This window comes from Podarcis tiliguerta (genome assembly GCF_965153285.1).
Source record: "Podarcis tiliguerta genome assembly, chromosome: 1".
Classification (NCBI taxonomy): Eukaryota; Metazoa; Chordata; class Lepidosauria; order Squamata; family Lacertidae; genus Podarcis; species Podarcis tiliguerta.
The window spans coordinates 47,019,569-47,039,453 of NC_139534.1; the positions used below are offsets into that span (position 1 = coordinate 47,019,569).

The 19,885-nt window shown below is 43.7% G+C and overlaps 1 protein-coding gene across 1 annotated transcript in view; it reads right to left on the reverse strand.

The window, feature by feature from the left end:
* Nucleotides 1-19,885, reverse strand: part of GLI2 (GLI family zinc finger 2) — a 191,346-nt gene that overhangs the window by 22,347 nt on the left and 149,114 nt on the right. The window contains exons 4-7 of the mRNA XM_083430377.1: nt 11,881-12,083; nt 9,897-10,088; nt 1,385-1,586; nt 549-756 (exon numbers count right to left, since the gene is read on the reverse strand). Coding sequence (XP_083286503.1) covers nt 549-756; nt 1,385-1,586; nt 9,897-10,088; nt 11,881-12,083 — 805 coding nt within the window. The remainder of the gene's footprint in view (nt 1-548; nt 757-1,384; nt 1,587-9,896; nt 10,089-11,880; nt 12,084-19,885) is intronic.

The window sequence follows — 19,885 nt, forward strand, 5'->3', positions numbered from 1 at the left end:
AGACTAAGCTCTGTGGATTTCCCCACCCAGTTCACAGAACTCAAGATGGCAATTTGAGCTCATAGTGTTTGAGTCATTTGTGCAATGGGTGCAAATATGCCTAGTTTCAAATAGTTCTCACAAGTAAGAAAAAAGAAGGGGCAGAGGGCCCTGTCTTATCTGAATGTTATCTCATAGGGCAAATACGCAGATTATATTAATTTTCCTTGATCATCTGAATTATGTGGAAGACCAAGTTTCAGCTAAGCACACAATGAATTGCTACAGATCATATAGCTCTTGCTGCATGATGTGTGTGTGTCATGATCTTGGAGACATTGGCTTAAGAGGGATCAGTGCAATCAAATGAGCAGAGATGCGAAGACTGCTATTTCACAGCTGTGGCCTTCTGTGTGTTTACAGTGAACACCCAACCTTGCAATGAATCCTTAGAGTGAAACTGACAGGGGAACTGAAACAGATTAGCTGCAATGGGCACAGTGGGACTTTGTATAGGTGTCTGCAACCAGCCCAGTTAAAATCCTGCCAGAAGCAGACGTGGGTCCTACCTGGTTGGAATCAGAGACACAGTTGCTGCTGATCTGAGCCGGAGTGGAATTGACAGAGATGACGGCCACATGCTGCCGTGAAGGAAACGTCGGCGATGGCTGGATGAAGGGAGGCGTATGTCCAAATGCTGAGCTCAAGCTTCTCTGCTGATTCAAAATTTGCTGGTACGTCACTGGGTTGATTGGGTGAGGGAAAGTGAATGCTGGGCTGGAGAGAGAGAACATCAGAAGGAGAAGATATAGCAGCATGCAGTGAGAACATTTGGGATGCTCCAAATGGCTGGTTAAGGGCAAAGCAGCCTGATAATGAAGCAACCAGGACAAGGTCAACATTGCTTAGTTTCTTTCTCCTCTTAGAGGTGTGTTCAAGGGATGCTGCTTCATGAGTATGCCTTCTGAAAACACAACAAAGCTGGGAGAGGGGGTTGTGGTTTTAAAAGATTGGGGGGGGGGACTTCCAAAGGTGCATCTCAACTCTAGATTATTACATTCCCCTCTTGCTGATTTTCCCATGAGGTCCATATAGAGCAAGTGCCCCACTTTTGCAGTTTCTTTTATTTTCTTACGAGACCCGACAGCCTCACTAGGCCTGGCCTTTCATTGTTGCCTGTGTTGCACTGGCAGAATACGAATTACCCATTGGCAGGTCCAAAACTCAGAGTGAACCAAAGCTAACTGTTCATATACTGCTGAGGCATCTTGGGAGTCACAGGTTACTCTAGGTCATTATGTACAACTAGGGACCCACATCTCTAGCGTCTTTCAATGGCTGCAAACTTGTTTCATCACCACTCCTGGTAATGAGGATTTCAGCATGAGCTGCTCTCCTCCCTTACCTTATTGCCCCCGCTGATAAATGCCCATAAGAGCCACTTGCTGCAGAACTACTTCTGGAGTTATTTATATAAGCCACCAATGAATTTGGCGAGGTCCGGATCATTGTCTGAAGATCAATGCTGGCATCGGACAACGGAGATATAGAAAGCGCTCGCTTTCGACTTAGTCTTGGAGTCACTCGTGGACTGGAGAATCTTGACACTATATGAAAGGGAAATAAAGGGAAATGCTGTGGATCCAGCTGGAAATGTTTGTTTTATGTTGTTATTTTAGCATAATTAAAGGAAATTAAAAACATTTTGGCTGTAATTGGAAACACACAAGGAACATGTTGGGGGTTACGTCCGAGTAAATAGGCACAGAAGTACACTGTAAGGGTGATATCCAATGTTGAGTCTTACTCAGAACAGACCCACTTAACTCAATGGACTCTAGTCAACATACACACTGAATCTGGACTAGGTTGTGTCTTTGTGTGCATGAGGGAGAAGACATGCCTTCCTCTCTAGCAACTGCTTCTTCCTCCTTAGTGAAGCTAAACTGGCAATCTAAGTGGCACAGGAGTATGCTAGAGGAACCAAGCAGCCCAGGTGCTGAAGGAAACCAGCTTCATAGGGTCAGATGCCTGATTGTTAGGGGCAAACGCAAGATTTAAAAAAGCATCAAGGCTGGTAGCAGTCAGGGGCTATTTGTGCAGCAGGCAAGACTCTTGGCTTTCTGGCAGGTATGTGCAAATCCACCGTTCTCAAAGGGGCCGTTTAACGCTCTTCAAATAATTTTCCTGTTTTGAAAATAAGCAAAGTCATAGGAGGCAGGTAGTGTAAAACCCTTCGTTTTGGGCCCGTCTTTCTCCGTTCACTCCATGCAGTAAGCGTTTGGTATTTAATTAATAGTTGGGGTGTTTGCTTTGCTTATTAAAGAAAACGTTGAAGTCTAGCTAGACTGGTCATCCATTTTGCTGGACTGCATTTTGATCCTTAGGAAGGGATTCCCTTCAAATAGGGGAAATTTCATGTTGTGGGGAAAGGGGGGGGGAAGGATATAATATTTGTTATTAAAGAAGAAAGATTATACCACTTTTACAGAATAAATAGAGATATTCATTCGGCAGAGCTGTCAATCAGACTCTTTCATCACCTCTACAATTAAAAAAGGGGCCCTCTTACACAGAAATCAGTCCACAAAGGAGGCTCACAGGTTACCCACTGCTCAGACACCCTGCATTCTATGTGTTTTAAACATTTGAACCTAATACACTTATGTATATATACATAAGTACTATAAAAATTTGAAAAACTGGATTTACAATTATGCACTCTGGCTGATTTAAGGCAGTAACAAATCATGATTTATTAGAAATGCCCTACAGGGCATCAGAACATTTGATTTGATTATTACTTGTATCAATGGGGGTGCTATTTACATGGGACTTATTGGTAAACGGCAGCATGGAAGACACATGGAGTATGGCTGAGTTCTTCTTCACCTAATCTGCCATGGAAGGGCTTGTAGAATAGCCAGCCTCATATAATCTACATGCTTAAGTCAAATTAATGCATGGATAGGTTAATACCATAGAGTAAGCTGTCCTGTCAGGCTTAGCAAGGTCACTTCCCCTTACCTTGGCAGGAAATGAGTAATCAAGTCTCCAGTCTACCAGATAAACTCAGCATGTGAGGAAGCTAAGCTGGTTGGTTCAGCTTAGCCACATGGCTCTCACAAGCCATTATTGTGCTCCTATACCAATAATTTAGGAACTTTCACCACTGCCTGTGCATTCTCACTAATGTACAGAAAAGCACATGAGCCTGACCTTTGAAAAGTTGGTAAGTAAACCATTTTTAACTTACCAAACGTGTGGCCTTTTTCTATGCTAGGGCAAATGGGAAACTTTGGAAGGAATTTCCAAATATCTATACCCATTTTTCCCCTTGAACCAACAGTACTAAAGCAGATATCTCCTTTTAAAAACTAGGCATTCATTTCCCCCTGATTTCCCATGCTAACAAATTTGATCAGTGTAGGCTGCCAATACCATTGTAGCAAATCCAGCAATCACTTCCATCTGTGGCATGGTTCTGTGGGCCACAGCAGTACAGTACAAGCATCTCAGGAAGCTGCAGAGGCTGGAGAGCTTCCAATGTATATCTGCCCCCCTCCTTCAAAGCTTTGGTGTGAATGTGCCCTTGGGTAACAGTGGTTATGAGCTAATGAGGCACTGTGAAGCGTCTTGCACCAAAGAGGCCTGATTTTGATTATAACTACACACACACACACACACACACACACAGAGAGAGAGAGAGAGAGAGAGAGAGTTTTTTCTCTGTGTCCACTCACCTATCTTGCTAAGAGGAGGAAGCAGACTGGGTTTGACAGTCATATTTGTCTCTGTTACTCCCACACCTCAAGGGAGATCTGTTTATTAATGTGCCACTTCCCTTGATAAATTACTAAATAGAAAGAAAAGCCTTGTACTCATTCCTCGTTGCTCTTTCCTGTGATTTATGCCCGCAGTGTCAGCTCTGCCATTGGTCCCCATTAATTTGATGAAGGAAGAAGTCTTGATGTCCAACAGCAGCCTGGTGCAGCCGTCTAACACACCCCTTTGCTATACACACACACAAGTAATTCCCCCCCCCCCCGGTGTAAAACTCTGCTGGAAGCTGTCAGATTCTGCAGGTTGGCCTGGGACTCTTCCGGTACAAATATAGTAATATGCACTTTATTACTGCCTGCTCTAATTTAAATCCTTCTGATATTTCTGCAGGGATTGGGGTTTCTGTTTTCAATGCAGCATCTCCACATGGGTCTCTCTGTTATGATGAGTTCATGTGTGTGCTGAAATCACAAGGCTGCCCTCAGATTATTCTACAGATTAATTACTTCTTCTTTCTTGGCTCCGTTTTTCTTGCAGGAAGGAAGAAGGGAAGCTAATAGGAAGGTTGCTTTGTTTTCCTTCACATAGTTCTGAGAACTTAAAGGTAGTCTCCCCCCCGCCCCCCACCACACATGAGGTTCTTCTATCATATCAACTTTCTAATATGGTACAAACCATGTTGGCCAAAATGCTAATTTGGATTACAAATATTTATCACTTTATCTTCCACAGTACCATATAAAGAGCCTTTGAGAAAGGCTCAAAATGTGAATAAAGTCTCACAGCCTAAAACAGCCTAATCTTTGTATATTCTCTCTACACTTTAAAAACTCTCCCACCCCCAAAGCTAAATTCTTCTATGTTATGAAAAGTATGCAAATTAGAAAGTTTGGATAATTTTGCTTTGGGGGGATATCTGCTAGTGTTGTTTTTTTTTCTTTTAGGTTTCTGCTCAGTGCTTTCATTCCCTATCCTCTGAAATCCAGTTGATCCTCAGACCCTTTCCAAGACAATCTTCGTTTTGCACACACAGGCTTAATGACTAGTAAGTTGCCTCCAACCCCTTTTAATGGAACATTCTTGGGTTTGCCTTGTGATGGCTGGACAGCTGAAGAGGCAACAAACAATGTCAGGCTGATTGTTGTGGTGAGAGGTGAGCAAATAGAGGAAGTTTAAAAGCTTTCCTCTTGGGTCTTTCTGCATTTAAGGTGGCTTTAAAGGTTTGGTTCCCAAGTGAAAAAGCAGAGAGTGCCTGCTTCCTCATGCTTCCTGACCCTCTGCAACAACATCAAGGCAGGAATGCAGCCTTTGCATTTCCCTCTCCTGAGAGATGTTCAGGTTCCTCAGAGAGAGATGTGGAGTGCAGGGAACGGTAGTGTGGGAATGTGGGTTTGCAAAATGACATTGTGCAGAGGAGCAGGAAGTCTATTTCCTGACCATGTTCAGCAGCAGAACACCTGAAGTTACAATCAGCTTAACATACATCTTGGAAGTATTCCTCTAATGGGGTTTCCACACATCACTTCCCCATTTGAATCCATGCTAAGTAAGGCTTCAGTACTCTGTGAATTGCTTGCTTTTGTTTTGATTTCAGATATACAAAAAGAAAGCAACCTTGTTCCAAACTGGCGGTGTTTGGTACTTAATCCCCCCCTTTTCATTAATAATATAAACAAAAAATTAAGTAGGTTTAAGCAACCTAGCCTACTTATATTACACCTTCTGCTGATTCAGACTGACTTATGCCTTTTCTTCCACCCAACACCCCCTTCCCCTTATGCTCCCATCTCCAATTTCTGACTGTCCTGCTCCTAAAACACTTTACTTTCCATAGTGAGGAAATGAAATGAACCATGGAATTTTTCAAGGTAAGCACATCAGCCACCTGCTGTTATTCAGCCCTGCCCTGGCTTTCCTGGTGATTGAATTGGAAAAGGAATCTAGAATAACCATAGAACATATTCTATTTTCCACTCCACTCCACACCCCACCTTTATTTAAAAATATACAAAGGATGCAGAGCCAGAAGCGTATCTTTCTGACATCCACTCATATGCAAAAGTGGCAAATATATATCGTCAAAAGGAGTTTTGTTGGGCACAATGCAGCCCCCTTATCACTAAGCAGCAAATAGCTGCCACCAACCTCACTGGACTGTTTCCTTATTAGCATTTTTTTGTACTGTGGCATCTCCTCATGTCTTGTTTACACTGCTGCAAATGCCAAGCATTTGTGCTGGCACCAGGTGATGTCCTAGACGCCTTATTTCTTACGGCACAGAGGGCCCCTTTAGCTTTGCATTTCAAGATATTTAAGATCCTTGCTGGGAGACAAGAAAGCTGCTTTCTGTTCCACAATCCACAAAAGTGGTTGTCTAGGAGTCCCTAAACCAGCATAAGTAAATGGGATTGTTTGGAACCTGGGATTCAGCACAAGTTTAGTCAAAAGATCTGAGGGAAGAGCTCTTGCAGACAGGGGCTATCTCTTCAGTTTGTAAATCTTGTTTTCAAATGAGCACAGGAAAAATCCATTGAATTTGATAAGAACCAAGTCATATTTTAAAAACACATGCATGAACAATGATGGCCATAATGTGTGCTTTTTATTTGCATCTGGGGACTATGGTCCCCTTTAAGCGCTTATGTTGTCCCCAGCAAGTACAAGATAAAGCAGGAAAGATGAAAGTGAACTTTTTACTGAAAGCGAAACTTTAGCTGCAGAATTTTGTTGAGGCTTGTGAAGTTTCTAAAGGGACTTCTGCACATCCCTGAAGGCTTAGCTTCAAATAAAATCTGAAGCAAAATTTTTGGTTCTTCCTCAGATGAAACATCTGAGGAATTTCAAGAAAAGGCAAGTGAATTTTGGCAAGACTAGTGAAATCCCTCAAGGGGTTTTGCACATGCCAAGCTGAGATAAAACTTGCACAGGAGACACTTTCTACAGACTGCGCTCTCTCTCTCTCTCTCCACATATGATGACATAGGGTAAGGATCTGCAACTTGTGGTGATTGGAGGCAATTTGACCCTTGAAGTGTGTCATCTGATTCCAGATACCAATCCAAGGGGTGTGTGTGTGTGTGTGTGTTTTTTTGGCAGCTGTGGAAACAGGACTTGGTGACTGGCCACTTAAGCATCCCATAGATCTCCAAATATACCTTTCCACCAACCCCCCTATAAAGGGTACTCTTTTAAGTCAGATTGGTGTATTGGTTCGTGAGCCTAGTCCAGGCAACTCACAACTTGCAGACATTTAAGTTGCATGCATTCAGCTTTATGCGCTCGGCAAAAAAATAAATAAAAAGGGGGCAGAATCAGGGTAGCTGTCTGGGAAGAAAGACTTTGGCAGTCACACCTGCCACTGAACTCGGTGTTTTGACTATGTACACTTTTGGCTTTGCAGTGGTACCTCTGGTTACAAAATTAATTTGTGCTGGAGGTCTGTTCTTAACCTGAAACCTTTCTTAACCTGAGGTACCACTTTTGCTAATGGGGCCTCCCGCTGCCGCCGCACGATTTCTGTTCTCATCCTGAGGTAAAGCTCTTAACTCGAGGTACTACTTCCGGGTTAGCAGAGTCTGTAACCTGAAGTGTTTGTAACCCAAGGTACCACTGTGCATGCTATTCCCCAGAACATGACCCCTGCGTAAATTGAGAGTCGGCTGTACAGGGAAGTCCATAGTACAAGTCTCCACTCAGGCATGAAGCTCACGGGGTGACTCTGGATCACTCAAACCTCAGTTCACCCACACACAGCCTGACGTAGCCCACAGGGTGATGGTGAGCACAAAACTGACACAAGAGAAACATGTGTGCCACCATGAGCAACTTGAAGGGAAGGCAGGATCAAAATGAAATAATGTGTTTTTTCATGGAAGGACTCCCCCCCCCCCTTCTTTGAATCACTCTTTCTTTTTCAGGTACTCTTTTCTAGGTCCTTTGCAAATAAACTTTAGTCCACTGGGAAAGAGACATACATATACTTTTGTTTGCTTGTTTGATGCCAGTGCCGTATGACAGCGACCCAACTGCTGCCCTTCTGGATGACAGACATGGGAGCTGGATGGAGTGGGAGCTGCAATTTGTTACAAGTGTCGCTATTTCCAGTGCCCTTCACAAACTACAGTTCCCAGGATTCTCAAGGATGGTTGAATATGGCAGAAGAGTGCTTTAAATGTATGGCGTGGAAATGAACAATTGAGAAAAGGGAGAATAGAAAGGCAGTGATCCTGGCAGCCTATTGTAGCTGCTAATAGTCCATGAAAGGTTACAGAAGAGCTTCCTCAGAGGAGCAGTCTTAAAAGCTGATCTCATTCTCCAGAGGTTGCCAAAGTTCTGTCCTTCTGCGTGACATTAACATAAATGCAGCTGTGAGGAACTGGAAATTTTACTCCAGAGCTGCCTCCTGAGAAGAGTCATGTTGAAGGCTGACTAGTTTATTGTGGGCATGAGCGTCAGTAGACAAGATCTGGCTTCAACAGATGTGCAATGTGAAATGAAGCGGTGGCGTGCACACAGATGCAGGAAGAAAACATAAGCCTGGCTATTCAACAATCTGGAACATCAAAAACAAAGTGTTGTGTTTTTCTCCTCTATTAAACATCATGTGCACTGAACCTGTATATGTGCATATATAGTCACCATCTTTCCAGTTCACTTCATGGAACTGATGGAGTGCCTACCAAAACAACATGCCACAATATAGTCACTCTGCTACAATTTGCCCCTATGTACCGATAAATCCACAGAAAACATCTTGTTCAACAAAGACTTTTTCCTAAAGGACTCCATCAAATGCACCACACAGCTATGGCAATGCAATGACTGCTGTGGTATTTTTACCCAGTTTGACTGGCTAATCTGTGGTAAACTTTCTTCCACCCAAGACCAAATATGGTAATCACTTAGCAACTCAGGATACAAGCTACTCAAGTTTCAGAGGTGAACAGCCCCAGACATTTCTTTCTTTCTGTTGTCTCATTTTTCAGTCAGAACCACCTCTACTGCTTCTGTAAAAAAGCAGGAATACCAAGTGCCTGATCCAGCCAAGGTTAAGTACGTTTAAGTCCCATTTCTTTCATTGGAAGCATAAAGCATGTGCTGAAATCAACAGGACCCAGATTACAAGTGCTTCAACTTAGGCTATATTGTGCTCAAAGAAGCAAGCAGGCAAACAAAACCCCACTGACTTCAATAACTGGAGAAAACACTTATGACAAAACCGGCGAATTAATTCTTCACCCTCTTAACTGTTCTGAAGGGCCATCGCTGCTTCAAAGCAGGCAACCTAAATAGGCAAAGCAGGCAAAATGTTGGACTACAACTATTCCCACCCCCTCTCTCTGTGAGAGGAGGTTGTCCTGTGTTGGTTTGCATATTATAAAGCCTGATGGGGGCCTTCCCTCATTAACAGTACAAAGTTCTTACAACTCATACTCTGAAGCCTCACAGTACCTGACGAGTCTAATGAAGGGTGCTTTGTTAGCAACAGCACCGGAGTGTTTGCAATGTATGCTGTATGCTTTTGATAGACAATCTCAAAAAAAATGAGGGTGGGGCCCTTTGCTGCCCTGGTTTCACCATCTGTGTCTGTCACAAAAAAAGGACCTACAGTCAAGCACAAAAACTAGAGAGGCCTGGCTGGATAATCCATCACCCTGTACAAAGCTTCCTGTTACAAAAATATAAACACACACACACACACACACACACTTTTGCAGTGAGGACACTATCGTGAAATCCACTACTAATTACAGATGCTAAGTGTGCTCCCTATAGTCATCAGGCGCATGATGGCTGCCATCTGCTCTAGGAACAGTCCTTGGGACTAAAATGCCCTCAGGGTGTACACAACCAAGGGCTTGCCCAGACTTGCGCTTGTCCCGTGCCTAGAAAGCATGGGTTCGGACGGTTTTCCCTTTGCCCCACGCTTTCAAGTGGTTTTGTCCTTGCCCCGCTGATTTCCTTTGGAAAGCCCACTCTTTAGCAATAATTCGGAGCAAACATCAACCAGAAGAAAGCCTGATTGACGTTTGCTCCGATTCAGGGGTGAAGACCAAATTTCCTCAGGGGAAAGCTGGAGGGCAAGGGGAAGTCTGGGTGAGCCCTCGGGCTTCTGCTTCTGCTTCCTTACTCACCATCTACAGGGCTGAGGTAATCATGAAGGTGCGTTGCACTGGCTGCTCCCGCACTCTGCATAAGGAGGTCCCCGTAAGGGTTTGGGTGGCTGGCCATGAGCGTCATCTGGTGATAGTAGTCCGCAGGGTTGGCTCCTGGAGGAGGAGGGGGCAGGCCAAAGAGACCTCGTTCTTTCAGATGCTCGTGAGCTACTGCACGGGAGAAAGAGCGAAGGGGGAAGAGGAGGGAGAGGGAGAAAGAAACAACAAGAATAAAATATTTCCGGAGAGTAAAACCGCTGCCGTGACACTAGAATCTCCCCCTCTCCCTGCCAAAAGGTTGCAGTTACAACTCTGACGTATGCTTAGGACGTGTGTGCTCTCTGTGGACAAAAGACACCAGGCTGGGGCCCTCCACATTCCTCCATTTCCGCAAATTTATAAACAATCTCTCATTTCCACCCCCCTTCTAATAATCCCTCTGTATGAACACAGAGTTCACCAGCAAGAGCAAGAGAGAGAGAGAAATGGAGGGGAGGTGGTGAGGGATCCAAGCGCAGTAACGCTGTCAGAATTAACATCCCAGGCTATTATGAAAGAAAAAGACAAACACGGCCCAGTTAACGAGAAGCAGCATAAGAAAATTAAAGCAGGGTTCTAATACGCAGAGTGGGGGCGGGGGTTGTGTGTTTAGTGCCTGGCAGTAGAAAACCATTTGGCTTGCCAGAACCAATTATCCTCACTTTTGCCCATTTGTGAATTTTCAAACCTGCTTCTCCGTCCGCTCTCCATTAACTTATTTATTGTGGCTTGAAGGAGAGGGGGAGGGAGAAAGAAAGAAAACCGAAAGGCAACACAAAGGCCCCTTTCTAACGCCAAGTAATAAGAATTTTTCTTTTGCCGGCAGGAAGGAGGCTCGGGAGTAGCAAGAGGGAGAAAGACTACAAGAGCAATAAAATGCATCCGTAGTTTGCTTAGAGCAGAGACTTGGAATCTTAACACTTGCTGGAGGGAGAGGCCTCTGGGACCAGCAAAACCAAATCAGCAGCAACAGAAAAGCCAGGCGTTACCAGATTGGTTAAGTCTGCCAGGCTGGATTCTAGTTCTGATTCTGCACAGCCTGGATGCTGGGCTTCATCAAATGTATAATTCAAGTGGATAATTATTACAGACTATGGGCCATACAGCTGTCATCTGAGCATTTGCATGTAGGTATTGGGGCAGGTGGCTGCTACCTACTGAACTTGGTTTTTGGTATGACTACTTAATAGTGAGGGATGTGGGTGGCACTGTGAGTTAAACCACAGAGCCTAGGACTTGCCGATCAGAAGATTCCTCGCGATGGGGTGAGCTCCCGTTGCTCAGGCCCTGCTCCTGCCAACCTAGCAGTTCGAAAGCACGTCAAAGTGCAAGTAGATCAATAGGTACCACTCCGGCGGGAAGGTAAACGGCATTTTCGTGCGCTGCTCTGGTTTGCCAGAAGCGGCTTAGTCATGCTGGCCATATGACCTGGAAGCTGTGCGCCAGCTCCCTCGGCCAATAAGGCGAGATGAGCACCGCAATCCCAGAGTCGGTCACGACTGGACCTAATGGTCAGGGGTCTCTTTACCTTTACCTTACCTAATAGTGTCTTTTCCTATTTACCATTGACATGAATAGATGATGAGGACCAAGAGTGCCCAGGAATATTAAGGCCAGCAGCGTTCCCAAGCATCATTTTCTTTTCTTTTTTAAAAAATCAACCTTTCCCTTCAATCTGATCCTATTTCTCTTCTCCTCCAACCTAGCACACAGCATGGGTGTTTTACCTCTCCTCCTCCATAAGAGGAAGCATCCTAATAACATAAGACGCGTCCTTTTCAAATGCTTCAAATGGAGAGTTTACTTCATCCAGAACTGCCCTTGCCTATTGGCAGCTCCCATCGAGGAGACTATCCTTGAGATGCATCGATACACAGGACCAGGTTTCAGCTGGCAGCTCAGCCAAGCCTGCATTCCCACTTACCGTCAGCTGGGCTGAGGCCTCGAGCTGCTGAGATCATAGAGAGGGTCGGGCTGCCGTGCATGGAGCGGAGGTAGTGCTCCATATGGGGGTTCATGTACGCGTGAGGGTGGTTGAAAGGCGACTCTGCAGGCCCCGCAGGATGTGGAGAAAGGCGGATGAGAGAGATGTCGGAGATGACAGGGCTACCACTCAGAGTAGGAGGTCTGCAAAGGAGTTAGAAAGAAGTCCCGTCAGTGGGAAGTTTTGTTCAGCCTCTTTAGCATATTTTGGGTATATTAGCATACTGTGAAACACCAAAACAAATATTAGTTAAGACAGAACATTTAAGCCAGCTTAACCATTCTCAAATCTAGCCAACGCCGCCTTTTTTCGTGGCCACAGGATCATTTGCTGAGGCAGAGAAAAATCGAGGTGTCTTATTTCTACACAGTACAGACCAAGGGCTGTAAATTGAATACATGTTATTTAAATGCCTTTCAGCTGATTAGTTAGTTAAGTGGCTACATGCACATACTTCTGCATATTAGCTACAGCCAGTGCTTTTTTTCCTGGGGATATGCAGGGGTACGCATACCCCTAAACATTTTGTGAATCTAAGTTTGGCCTCATTGAAGGGCAGTATTTCAATATGAGTAGGAAAATGAGAGTACCCCCTAAACGTTTTTTTAAATAGAAAAAACAACAACAACACTGGCTACAGCCATTCCTGGGCAGGGACAACATGGCCACTGTGCTCCATGCTTGAGCAACCTCCTGTTTAAACTACTTCTCCTTCAGACAACTTGGGGATGACAATACACCTGGTGATGTCCAAGTGCCCACTAGAGAAACAGTTATTGCTTTCAAGCATTGTTGTGGGTTCCCAGAAAGTATCTCTTTTATTACATTTATATCCCACTTTTCCTGCAAGTTGCTCAAGGTGGCATACCCCACCCCCCATTTATCTTTACAAAAACACGCTGAGGAAAGTTAAGCTGAGAGTAAGTGACAGGCCCAAGGTCACCCAGTGGGGATTTGAACCCTGGTCTATTGGATCCTAGTCCAACACTCTAACCACTACACCACACTGCCTTTGATTAGGTCTCTGGTTAGCCACTGTGACAAGTAGGATGCTGGACTTGATGGGCCTTTGACCTGATCCAGCAGGCTACTTGTATGTTTCTACAGGGTCCTGCTAGGTCTAATGGGACAAATGGAGCCCTAATTCTAAAATAACGTTTTTTGAGAGGGTGGGAACAGGCATTATCATTATATAACGATTCCCAACGTCTACCTGCAAGACAATGTAATTTTTGTTACATGGGGAATATAACAAGGCTTCCCTATTTGGGGCCTGCTTATGCCATGGTGTGGCACACAGCTTGCTAGCATCTCTGGGATTTCGGCTGTGATGACATCACCCACCCCAGTGATCTGTGTGTGCAAAGCTCTGTGAGGGTGCAAGCTTCCTGTCTCAGGAAAGGTTGGAGATAATGAGGCAACTGTGCAAAATGTACCAATTCAATTCATATTGGTAGAAAGGGCTGGCAGGGGAAGAGAAAAGCGAATCAAAGCCTGTGTTTCAGATTTGGCTTGAGATCGTTACAAATAATCTCTAGCCCCATCTGGAAAAAATGAAACAGGATTAAAAATAAAAGGAGTGATGTCATTAAGAAAACATCTGACATTTTAATGCTGAGGAAGCTAAATTCAAGTGTGTGTGACTACATTGGGGAGGTGGGAGTAGGAGGGGGAGGGATGTAAATTAAAAGCAGTCCCAGACTACCCTGACCCACGGAGCCTGCCTTCATGCATAAGCCTCGAAAGAAATTCTCTTACATACACAATAAGCTTCCCCTTTCATCAATACCCAGTTTCTCCCAACAGGATTGTGAATGCCTTTGATGCCGGCTTGGAACTATGTATTACTTGGTTTATGACTCTTTTGAGTCCATTCCGATCAAACTAGGAGGCCAGCATCTAAAGCCTATTAACAATACCCAGGGCTTGCTTTTCATTTTTGCCCAAAGCTTATACGGGGAAGTGGAGTCCTTCACTGAAACTTTTTTTGCATTGGCTAAAAATTGGAATGCACGATGACAGCATCAAGGTTTTAGCTGGAATGTGTGCTACATTAGGGAAAGTAATGGGTGTGTATGAGGGGGGTGTCATCACCTAAATATCTTGTTGTCACTTTGGAAGGTCATTGTTTACACTGAAACTGGAAGCACCTGCTCAACACCTCAACATGCAGCATAGATGGAGAATCCAACAACAACTGAAAAATCAAGATGACTCCACCAGCTAATTTATTTACAAAAAGGACTGTGAATACTCTGTCCTCAGAAGGGAGAGCACCACCAAGGATGTAATAAAACAATCTACACTGGCGGTTACTGAACATAGAAAGCTGCCTTATATCAAGTCAGACTGTCTAGCTCAGTACAGTGGTACCTCGGGTTACAAACACCTCAGGTTACAAACAGCAGCAGGAGGCCCCATTAGCTGAAGTGGCACCTCAGGTTAAGAATGGACCTCTGGAACGAATTAAGTTTGTAACCAGAGGTACCACTGTATTGTCTAAACTGACTGAAGTCAGCTCTTCAGGTTTCAGACAGGGGTCTTTCCCAAACTTACCTGGAAAAACCAGATTGAACCTGGAACCTTCTGCTTGTAAGACAGATGTTCTACCCCTGGGTTAAAGCCCTTCCCACTAAGGCATTCCAAAAAAATGAGCAGGAGGTGTGTGAACAGCACAAACTAATACAACTGAAAACCACTTTCATATAATTATTGCTTATAGTTTCATGTGAAAAGGAGAGGTGTACCATGGAGTTAATCTCTGTCTCTGCTGTCATAAGCAGACCCATTTTAATAGCATCAGTAAGTTTAATATGTAATTACTGCCTAAACCATTTCCACTGTTGAACCAAATTGCTCCCAAGCCTAAGTATTTATGGATCATTTACCGGCTGCCACTTCATCTCCCACCTACAACATCTGGGGTCTTCTTAAGGGAAGGGTGCCAGTGAAGAACAAACTATAGAACAACTGGAGAAAATTTAAGAGCACCTATTCTTTGGGTGTTTACTTCTTAAGTCTTTTCTTTTCCCGAAAAGGAAGTCTGGCTAAGCTCATATGGTACAACTAAATCTAATGAAGGATATACCTATACTATAGAATTCAACTGGTCATTCATGCCCCAGGCATAATGCTGAGAACTGTAGTTCTATGAAGATTTCTAACAGATAATACTTTATACCTCACAAACTACAATTCCCATGACTCTTGGCAGGGGGAGCCATGACAATCTTACTGAAATAAAACTCTTATTAAGCATGAAGTATGTATTTGTAATGACAGAAAGAAATTGTTTTATGGTAAACAAATTGAACTTAAGAAATCAGAACCTTGTTTTAATTTTATATGGCTACGGCTGTGATGCCGGATGCCTGTCTCTGATGACCAGTGATTCAAACTTTCAAATATTGGCTTGGATCCCAATAACAGTCTTTTCCAGAAAACCGCCTGTTTGAATAAAATGCACTGAGTTCTGTCCAAAGGCAATTTTGTGCTAAAATAAATGCTTCTGCTTGTACAAACCAGAGTCCTAATTTCCACCAACCCCTTTCCCCCATCTACGTACTACAGCCCTCTGTGCCATATCTCATAGATTTCCCAAGTTCCTACCTTCAGAAACAGCTTTTCAGGGGTACATGGGAATTGGAGTGCTTGAGTGGAAGTGCAAGGCCACCACTAGACACAACCTAATAATCAGATTTTACATTTTCACTGGGAAGTGAGGATCAGCACCAGTTGTGGATATTTTTTGGCAAATTTTATCAATTCCCCCCACCTCCGCTCAATCACCAGTGCTTATTTTAGTGTCTCCTTGGAACATCTATGATGGGGAGAGATGAGGTACCTGGGAACTGAAGAGCGGGGGAAGGATCACAAGGAGAAAGGAACGATCTTTCTTGGAGCATAATTTGCAGCCATGAAGAGATCTCAGATTATTTCACCAGCTGTCAATAGTTCCCCTTGTTGGTGCCATATTCTGAGCTACCTGTCAATGTTGAAAGCCACCCTGCTGTCTTAAGGTTTGATGTACATTCCTCCACAGACACAGGGAAGAGAGGGATCTCAGCAGTTGGGATGTGGTGGGGTGTAGGAACAGTGTACTACTGCCAGTAAGATATACTAGGACCTGACACCTGACACATATAATCAGCAGGACCTCAGGAATGTCAGTTGTTTCCAGGAGTGCAATCAATTCCCTGCATCCTTGTGGGCTAAGGCCAAGCTTAATTTTCTCAACAGCTGTGGATTCTTTGATGGGGCACAATGAAAACCAGAGTAAATGTATGGGGTTGTCTCCATCCTTGCTTGCGCAAAGACTTTCACTTGTGTGACATCACTTCCCTCCCTCTCCTGTCCCTGCCCACCCCATACTGTTCTGGAGGACTGAGGGAACTTCCTGAACAGATTTGGGGGATGCATGCAGGGAGCAGAGGAAGTTCTGCTGTGCAAGTAGAAGTCTTTGAGCAAACAGAATGACTTTGCTGGATACAACCCATGTTGTAGTCAATGTCAAATACGCTGAAGTAGAGCAGGTCAAAACTGCCTCCTGGGTCAGAAAATTGAATGCAACAACACCAAGAGCTATAGATGGAAGCACAGTCACGGGAAGGAAACCCCACTGGGGGTTTCCACTGTATGATCCTGGGACATACAGATGTGGACATAGTGATCCTCCTCAGCTTGCCTTGTGCCTTTACAAATGATGCTATTTTTTAAATCAAGGAAACTCTTTGAGAACATGTAGAAAAGTGTTCTGGTGTCTGCTCCCAAAATATGGAATGCCCTTCACTGCACCAGAGCTCAACACAGAAATCATTTTAGTTTGGCAGGATTAAGTTTTCAACAGGCACGCGACTTTTAATGTGAATCTTGATTTTGTCCTTCTGCCGATTATAGTTTGAATTCCAGCTTGGTCTACTTGTCCACCTAAGCATTATGGTGATAACAATCCTGAGATGGTTATAGTAGGCTGTACCTTTTTTTAGATGAGAAGTGGGGGACCACCAGTTCTGAATGGTCCTCCATCAAAAACCCTGAAAGAAAGAATTACACAATAGGGAAAGGTAGCCCCACTCATTCACTGCTGTGCTACTTTTTTGTTTGCAGAGAATTATTGTTTTTACATGAAGTAATATTTTAAAATATTGCCCACCACCTGCAATCCAAAATGGGAAAATCCATTCTCCTAGCTCAGATTGCTACCATCTCATTCCCACTTCATTCTGCTGTTTGGGCAGACCATACCTAAGAGCCATTTTTTTCACATCACACGAAGTTAAGTTAGTGTGATGAGTGCATGGCCTTATTTTGACCTGGGGAAACTTGTGTTCCAACATGCTGATTGCAGCCCACCAGGCATGTACCAGATAGGTGCTTGAAAGCCCCTTTATTTTTGCTGTCAAAGGTAAACAACAAAACAGATTTACTGAGGCCTTGGTGGACCATGGGTGACAATTTGTGTGGTCTTATGTGTACCCATACAGTGGTACCTCAGGTTAAGTACTTAATTCATTCCGGAGGTCCATTCTTAACCTGAAACTGTTCTTAACCTGAAGCTAATGGGGCCTCCTGCTGCTGTCACGCCGCCGGAGCACAATTTCTGTTCTCATCCTGAAGCAAAGTTCTTAGCCCGAGGTACTATTTATGGGTTAGCGGAGTGTGTAACCTGAAGCGTATGTAACTTGAAGCGTATGTAACCTGAGGTGCCACTGTACTTGTAAACTCTTTCAAGATAGCAAATTTTGCTGCAATCCTATACCAGTGAGGAAGCCCCTTGGAGCACAATGGGACTTACTTCTGGGTCGGCATGTATAGCATTGTGCTTTGTCCCTCATCAAACTTAGCACATGAAATTCAACAGGCAGTGACAGGCCTAACTGCTATAACCAATAGTGTATGGCTAAGTCACTGGAATAAAGAAGGTGAACCTCAAATACGTAGCCCCTGCCCCTCCTAGGCAAACATCAAAGGCAGAAATTAGAATTGCGATGGGGACCTCTGAAACCAAATTAAATTAATGCGGTAAAGACAGAACTTTGATTCAAACTTAATAATGGTGATTTTTGTTGCTGTTTAACATGCCTCACAACCCACTTTTACAGGCATATGTTTCCATGCTACATCAAAGGAAGTAAACATTCTGCTTCAGGTCCTAATATCCTTTTTTTTATCTAATTATCGTACTTACATGTTCTTTCTATTTTAAGTCCAGCAAGCCCTAACTTTTTTGGAACAAACCTTTCTGCAACAATGAGAGTTAAGCTGACGACTCACAAGTTCCTCTTAGCAGAATGTTTTTCTTTTTTAATCCATAAAAGTTTTAAGTACATTTTAAAGCCAGCTCCCAACATTCTGTCATACGAGAATGATTAAGGCTGTACTCTTAACCCAGTGAGATTGTGGAGAAGTTGGCCCTTCTGGGACTGGGCCACCCCAAAGGAGGACAGGAAGACAGGTGTCACCATATTATGACAGTGTCCCCAAGTGAAGCACTTTATTTCTTCTCTCTCCAGAGGAATGAATGACAACCTTCTACTTATACAAGAGAACTCAAGTTGTATCTGTATCCATGCTCTGGTAATCTTGTTTAGATTACTGTATGTGTGCCCACCTCTGAAAATGGTAGTGATGGACTCTGTTCACCCCACCCCCCTAATGTACAGAGAGCATGTGGTCCCCACCAAGGGGTGCTTGTGAATTCAGGACCTCCGCACTTTGGAAGGGCCAAAGCTCAGTAGTAGAACATCTCTTTTGCATGCAGTATATTCCAAGTTCAATCCCCATCATCTCTAGGTAGGACTGGGAGAGACTTCTGCCAGTGAATACAGACAATACTGGGCTAGATGGGCTAATGGCAGCAAAATACTCTTTGGACTTATAGGCTTTGGCAAAATGAATTTATAAAAGAATGTTTTGAGAAAGGTGCAGGAGGAAAGGGGGCAGTTAGACTAAGCATACATCATGTATCATGAAACACATCTTCAACCTAGGAGCAACAGCTCTGGGCCTGTCAAATACGTAAGTGACCACTGTAGTTGCACATCATTAGAAGAAAAGACTAGGCAGCAGTGACTGGGCTCTCTTATCATGTCCCTGTGTAATGTTGAAATGCTTCTGTAAGTGCCAAGACTGCCTAAAACTACTGTGCAGAAATTGACGCACCCCCAGAGAGGCATACTTATAATTATGTGCTTAACTCTCTCATTGAAATCAACAGAGCTTTTTTTTTTTTTAATGCTTATCTGTGGCTGGATTGTAGCAATCAATAGGAGAAAAGCAACCTACCTACCAGCCAATCACAGCTTTCCATTATAAAGGTAACAGCTTTCCATTGTCTAAGCAGAGGCTTCCGCCAGGCCTCATCTCTCATTCTCTCAGCACATGCCTCTGTTTCTTATGCAGACACATATCTGTACACAAATCCCATTCTGCTTGACCCCAAGATCACCCTGCTTCCATTACAACATTGTTGTAGGCTGAACCAGACTTGCTTCAGTGCCAGGCCTAGAATGCCATTCCCTTTGCGGAGCAGTAATAAAGAAATCGCTGTTTTAAGCTGACAAAGAACAGATTTCGTACTGAGTAAACACTGGTGTTTTGGTAGGGAAATTAAGTTATAGAATTGTTTCTAGAAAGAGAAACTGACTCATACAGATGGACTTTGTTAAGACACTACAATCTGGTACCATCCACACAGGTGAATTGTGAGTTCTATAGGTGGGTAGTTAGTTAGTTAGTTGATTATAGATATAGACAGATATAGACAGAGAGACAGACAGACAAACAGATAGATAGATAGATGATAGATAGATATAGATAGATGATAGATAGATATAGCTAGATAGATGATAGATAGATAGATGATAGATGATAGATGTAGATAGATATGGTGTTGCTTATATAAGGCTAGATGGCCTGCTTTGGTTGCAATATGAAATACTTGGGT